General features: G+C 39.1%; 1 protein-coding gene across 1 annotated transcript; it reads left to right on the top strand.

Annotated features, from left to right (window-relative positions):
- Window positions 1-688: 688 nt before the first annotated feature.
- On the top strand, window positions 689-3,486 carry LOC128743201 (eukaryotic translation elongation factor 1 epsilon-1). The gene is made up of 5 exons (XM_053839731.1): window positions 689-758; window positions 824-923; window positions 981-1,193; window positions 1,261-1,356; window positions 3,244-3,486. The coding sequence occupies exons 2-5, from the start codon at window positions 843-845 to the stop codon at window positions 3,394-3,396; spliced, it is 543 nt and encodes a 180-aa protein (XP_053695706.1). The 5' UTR covers window positions 689-758; window positions 824-842; the 3' UTR covers window positions 3,397-3,486.
- The last annotated feature ends 3,595 nt before the right edge of the window (window positions 3,487-7,081 follow it).

The following is a 7,081-nucleotide window of genomic DNA, read 5'->3' as shown; positions in this document are numbered from 1 at the left end:
ACCATACATGGTCATTTTTACCATAAAATTGTCACTGCAACCAGCTAGTTCCGTTTATTTTTTTGTCCAAGATGACTATTTTCTTGTCAGTAAAACTATACAAAAAGTGGTTATGATAACTAAAGCATTGTAATGATGACAATTTTATGGTATACAGATTATAGTTATGCCTACTATGCGTGGTCAACCGTACCATGCGTCCATTGTTCAAGCTTATAGTCGAAATAACCATGAAAATGTTGTCTAGACCAGTTTTCCCAGTCGGTTGAAAACCACCATACTTTTCTGGTCAAGCTTACCCCTAAAATGGTAGAATTTACCATGAAATTTTTCTGTGTGTACATTTGGGATGACATGTCGCCACTCTGTATATAGCACGGGAATGACACTTCCAATACCAACCTATACAAAAAAACGTAGCCAACATAGAGCGGGCCCAAGCTGACAGCTTCATAGATGGGCTCAAGCTGACAACCGAGTCGGATGTATAAATTGTTAAATTTTGTTAGTTTTAGTTCGATTTTAGTCAAGGTTTTAGCATCACATAGCCAATTTCAGGCAGACAATTAAGCGAAATACATGAAACTGTGAAAATGGTTAGATAAATTCGTTTTGTGAAATCGCTTTGCGTTTGCCGCCTTTTTCATGTGAGCAACGAAAATGTGACGTCATATCAGCCCCCTGGTATATAGTCACTCTAAATTCAACCAATTTCAACCAACTTCAAAAGACAGCGTGACAACGACAAGGCACAAGGGGTTTGAGCATTTGAATAAAATTATAATATTCTTAGTGCCATTCAGCTAAATATTTTGTATAACAGAAGCGCAATATTTTTCAATATGGTTAGTATTGAGGACGTTACAAAGGCTGCCAATTTTATGAAAGTTACTCCGGGAAAAATCGGATACAATTCTGAAAAAGTGAGTATATAACTGGGTATATCCTTTTATAGAATTAATAAAAATTTATCATTTTAGATAATAACCAGGTATATACCAAAGTCTAACGAAAGTATTTCTGGATATTGCTCTATTTTGTTGTCTTTGGCACGAGAAAGTAAAAATGAAATTATTAAAGATAGTTTCAAAGATATTGAAGTCGAATCGCAAGTAGCACAATGGATTGACTATTCAGTCTTATTTGTGTTACCGGCAGCTAAGGATAAACATATTGCAAAGATAGTTTTAGAGGTTCGTTTAACATTATTATATTATGCTTATCGCAAAATACTGATTAAATTATAATTTGTTTTACTAGGAATTGAATAACTACTTAGCCGTGCGTTCATATCTGGTAAATTACACTCTCAGTTTAGCAGATGTAGTAGTCTATTATGCTCTGCATGATACACTGGTAAGCAGGTTTATTTTGTTTCAATATCATATTTTGAATACCTACTAAAATGACGTCATAATAAGAGCATTTATTGCACAAGTATTACCGTGGACCCCCGTTCGTTTGACCGTTCTTAATCTGAACACTTTTTAATTTGAACCCCGTTGGTTTGCACGACGTGCAAATTAAAAATGGTTCAAATGTCATTCTCAATATGGCATCATTTGCTTATGAAGACAATGCACATAAACACGATTTGTTTGTACTGATCTAGCGTGTTTATTCTGTTTCACGTTGCGTTTTTCCAACGATTATGATAGAAATTCGATCGTAGAATGAAATATTCGCTGCTTGCAACTGCAAACTAATCAAACCACCAAAACAATAACAAAGAGACGGGCGACCAGTTCACACAAGTTTCTGCATATTTCGGGTTACCAGTTGTTCAAATTAAAAATTAACCCCGTTAGTTTGCATGAGTAATCGTTCAAACGAACGGGGGTCCACTGTATTACTTTTTCCGATCACTTGATTTTTTCTCATATAACATCTGAAACTTAATCCAAAAAGGTATCAAAACAGATAATTTTTCATTCACGATTTTTCTTCAATTGTCAAATATTGGTAATTAAGGTTCAACCTGAAATTTCTCAAGTGTGATTTTATCATTTCTTACCCACATAACCAATAAATGCTCCGTAAAATTGTTTTGGCAAAATATACGGCTGCTTTAATGCTAACCTTCTTGTAGTGCTGACAATGCTTATTTACAGTTGATTACTGACAAGAAGAATTTGAGTAGTTTTGAAGGCTAAATTACAACTATACGTAATCAAAAGCTAATAGCGTCTTTTTCTAATTCCCGTCGTAATAAGGAAAGCCATTCTAATTTTCATCTTTTGCTGGATGGATTTAGTGAATACTCCAAAAGTTCTTGTACTGTTTTGACTAAAACACACTTACCTTCCGATCCGTGAACTTTGAAATCACTGAAAAGCGACTATTAAAGCATATTATTGAAATTACGCAACTGACTTTATTGCTAAAATTCGTCGTACCGTTTTAAAATCCGTCCAACAAAATTTTTCATCGTCCGAACTAAAAATCACAACAATGTTTACGAAGCTAACGCGCATGTATTTGTGTAGGACGGCATGACAAATGTTATTCTACAAAATTTCTGCAGGTCAGGCAAGTTTTTCTGGCTGTAGAATAACGACAATGCCTTGCGTGAGTTATTTTCATTTATGAATGACGGAAATTAAAACGATTAGTCGACATTGTCTTCTTCGTCGCACGAAAAAACGTAGAAAATTTGGCTGGTAGGACTTCTTTAATGATAAAAAGCATTTAAATAGATCTCAGCTCACTTTGATTGATTGCGTATGATAGACAACTAACTAAAATATTAGGGAATAACTAGTTTTGCATTGTGTGTCATAAAAATGCTGATATTTTTAATAATTTGTGTTGGATAGGACGGGAATAGGCAATTACGACGATGTAGCAACATACCCTATATACAGCAGCTTGCAGTAAAATACGCCAAAATGAAAAAAAAGTTATTTACTGCTAATGTTAATACCTATGGGTTATCTCGGTAAAAACAAAAGTCAATGATACAATTTTTATACTAATAAAAAAAAACTGAACGACGAGAAAGTCGGTAAACATGCAAAGCCGATTATTTTATTCAAAAGTTTAAAAAGTGAAACCCTTGTGCTGTTAAACACGCTACATGAATGCATTTTTATTGGGTAAATTTTAATTACGAGACTAAATTTTTTACACAATATTATAAATGTTGTTTCGTAAATAGTACCTATCAACGTTTCGTTATCATGCCTTGAACACTACCCTAATGATATTATAATCATCTAACTCAACAACAATCACTTGTTTTAGGCCACTTTATCACCGTTGGATAAGGAAAATTACCTTAATATTTCACGATGGTTTAATCACTTACAACAGCAAAACGGAGTACGCCAGCAGGAAAGTTTGATAAACTTTTCAACCTTACACTTACTAGGATGGGCAACCGGAACCCACGTTTGAATAAATTTTCTCTTCAAAATTACATACAATAGGTAACTAAAGCAAAAAAAAACCAATAAACTCAGAATATAGAACACTGTTAAGCATACCTTACAGTAATTGAAATGTTTTTGTCTTTCTACTTTATATATAAAAACCCGATTTAATCCACGTAGTGGTGAAAGGAACCTTTGTTATACCATCTTATATGTCATTTAATATGGGCATTTCCAGCTCAAATATTATTTTTGATTTGTATTTGAATTTATAATTTTTATACAACTGGCAGAGTCAAATTCTATACGCATCACTTTGAACTAAATTCTTAAATAAACTGTTTCTAGGCCCAGTCATTCTCAAGTTATTCAGATGTGAAATCTAAAAATTATCTATTAGAGTTAACACATGCAAAGTATCCGATAAGAACCGTGTAATCGAGCTTCACTAATTTGAACCAAATTTTATCAGATTGTTCATTTTAGGTCAGAAAGCAAAAATCTTAAATTTGGTGCCGGTTGATACCCCCCACGATTAGTGGTAGTATCTCCTTTTTAAAAGAAAAGTCCCGTTTTGTCGAACCTTTTTATTTTTTACTTACAGATAAACATTAAAATCTCGACCAACATGTCAAAAGGTCCAATATGCAAATGAGAGATTCTCTTTGCGTCTCCTCTCTTATGCTTAATACGGCGGCATAAATGCATTTCAAGCTAATTTTTCTGAAGGATTAACTTTTCAATAACACCGGCAACCGTTTCATGCAAAATAGACGCATTCAAGTGCATTTATGCCGCCATAGTAAGCGTAAGAGAGGAGACGCAAAAAGAATCTCTCATTTGCACATTGGACCTTTGGTACTAATGAAATCCGTCCAGGAATAGATTTTTATCCATTTTGAGTACATTTGATGGGTTTTCCACGAAATGGCCACTCCGGAACAGGTTCCTGTGGGGCCCTATGAGGACGCTAATATATTTGGGTAGAAACCCTAGCAATATGTATGTCAAAGGTCATGAAATCTCTCCAGGAGTTGAGTTTTATCAATTTTGAGTCCATTTGATGACTTGTCCCGGCAATGGCCACTTCGGGGCAGATTCCCATGGGCCCTGTATGACCACAAGCATGTTTGGATAGAAACCCTAGCAATATGTATGCCAAAATTCATGAAATCCGCCCAGGAATTGATAATTATTTATTTTGAGTACATTTGATGGGTTGTCCCAGGAATGGCCACTCCACTATTGCTATGGTTTCTATCCAAATATGTTTGTGGTCATAATAGACCCCACGGGAATCTGCCCCGAAGTGGACATTCCGGGGATAAGTCAATAAATGGATAAAAATCAACTCCTGGAGTGATTTCATGAACTTTGACATACATATTGCTAGGGTTTCTATCCAAGTATGTTAGCGGCTTCACAGGGCCCTACAGAAAACTGCTCCGAAATGACCATCTCGCGAACAACCCATTAAATGTACTCAAAATGGGTAAAAATCTATTCCTGGACGGATTTCATGAGTTTTGGCATACATGTTGCTAGGATTTCTATCCAAACATGTTAGTGGCCTCATAGGGCCCCACGGGGATCTGCTCCGGAGTGGCCATTCCGGAGAAAACTCATCAAATCGACTTAAAATGCATACAAATCAACTGCAGGAGTGAATTCATGAATTTTGATATACATATTGCTAGGTTTTCTACCCAAACAAGTTTGTGGTCATACAGGGCCCCACGAGCATCTGCCCTTTTAATAGCGCCAGCTGGGAAGCAATCGCTCGTTCGCTGGTTAGCATGACGGTTCCTGTGTATCTGCAGGATTTTGAAAAGTTACTTTCAGAATCGTACACTGATATACGAGACAGACAGAGTGGAGAGAAGGATTACAATCACGGCAGGCGTTCCCCAGGGCTCCATCCTTGGCCCGCCGCTATGGAACGCGATGTACGATGGAGTATTGAAGCTGAACCTCCCCAGGGGTGTGGAGATTGTCGGCTTCGCTGATGATGTGGCGTTGATAGTAACTGGCGAATCAAGAGAAGAGGTGGAGGTACTCGCCATGGAATCCATACATATGGTGGAAGATTGGATGGGAGAGAATAGGCTGGTAATAGCTCATCATAAAACCAAGGTGGTAGTGATTAACAACCGAAAGGCAGTGCAGCAGGCAAAGATCATAGTTGGAGAATGCATCATCGACTCTAAGCGTGACGTGAAGCAGCTGGGCGTGATCATCGACGACCGACTAAATTTCAATAGTCACGTAAATTATGCCTGTCAGAAGGCTGCAAAAGCGATCACAGCGCTAACCAGAATCTTGCCGAACAATTCGGCGATAAATAGTAGCAAGAGGAGGCTCCTGGCTAGTGTAACCACGTCAATACTCAGGTATGGCAGCCCTGCATGGATCTCGGCATTAAGAACGAAAAGAAATCTATCGCGTTTGAATAGTACGTACAGACTAATGAGCATGAGAGTAGCGAGCGCTTACCGCACCATTTCACTGGAAGCGGTCTGCGTCATTGCCGGCATGATTCCCATTGGATTGGTATTGGAGGAGGATCTAGAATGCTACAGAAATAGAAGCCTCCGCGGAGCTCGAAAACGAAGACGGGTAGATACATTGCGTAAGTGGCAAGTGGAATGGGACAACGCAATCAATGGAAGATGGACTTATCGGTTGATCCCGAATGTGTCCACGTGGATGAACAGGAAACACGGGGAAGTCGACTTCCACCTGACTCAATTCTTGTCAGGCCACGGTTGCTTCAGAAAGTACCTGCATAGATTCGGTCACGCAGAGTCACCTCTCTGTCCGGAGTGCGCTGAAGTAGAAGAAACACCGGAGCATGTAGTGTTTGACTGCCCACGATTCGGGGCAATGCGAAGCGAAATGTTTGCCACCAGCGGTGAGGATTCCAGCCCAGATAATGTAGTCCAAAAAATGTGTCGCGACATTCACACGTGAAATATAATCAGCCGAACCATCACACAAATCATGTCGGCGCTGCAGCGAAAATGGCGCGAGGATCAACAGTCGAGTCCTTAAATAGAGTCTCATGTAATCGGTCTCGGGGAATGTTTCACCGCCGGGGAACTTCTCGTCGGAGTAGGGTAGCTTCACCGCCGGGAACTACTCGAGTCGACGATAGCAGAGTGAAAGTTGACAAAATAACAACACTCACGGAAAGAAATCCTGCGAGGGTGGCCGTGAAGGGATGGACGTTAAGTTGGTCGCCGTCTCAGCATCGGTTCACGTCTCGACAGGTGTACGGAGCGATTTACAAACACAGCCTCCCCCCGAAGTAATACTTAACGGTAGTTCCGGGGGGGTTAAGGTCAGACGCCCGTGAGGTTTTTAGTGGGTTAGAGTCCCACACTGTGCCACATACATCATTAATGTGCCTGGCATAGAGCGTTTCCTCACGTAAAAAAAAAACACACACACAGAGACATTGCTCAGTTCATCGAGCTCTATCGATTGGTATATGTGACTCGGCCCTCCGGGCCTCGGATCAACTGCGTATTTTTCGACCAATTTCTAAACATTTGTTATATACTATAACAAATTTAAAAAGGACTACAGTCGTCTTTCGTTGGTTGGGCCACCACCTCGGCCCAACTAGTGAAAGTGATTCGTTAGTTGAGCCAACTGACAAAAGGGAAAGATTTCATGAGGGGTGCATGAATCTTGTTTTGTTGGTGTTA

This window comes from Sabethes cyaneus, chromosome 3 (assembly GCF_943734655.1).
Source record: "Sabethes cyaneus chromosome 3, idSabCyanKW18_F2, whole genome shotgun sequence".
In the NCBI taxonomy this organism is placed as follows: Eukaryota; Metazoa; Arthropoda; class Insecta; order Diptera; family Culicidae; genus Sabethes; species Sabethes cyaneus.
Note: the sequence above shows the minus strand (reverse complement) of the source record. Positions and strands in the feature narration are given on the sequence as shown.

What these genes read in the sequence shown, in the direction of transcription:
- LOC128743201 (XM_053839731.1), top strand. Translation starts at nt 843, where the DNA reads ATGGTTAGTATTGAGGACGTTACAAAGGCTGCCAATTTTATGAAAGTT. An exon ending in TCGGATACAATTCTGAAAAA is followed by an intron (nt 924 to 980) that starts GTGAGTATATAA and finishes TTATCATTTTAG; the next exon opens with ATAATAACCAGGTATATACC. An exon ending in TTGCAAAGATAGTTTTAGAG is followed by an intron (nt 1,194 to 1,260) that starts GTTCGTTTAACA and finishes TTGTTTTACTAG; the next exon opens with GAATTGAATAACTACTTAGC.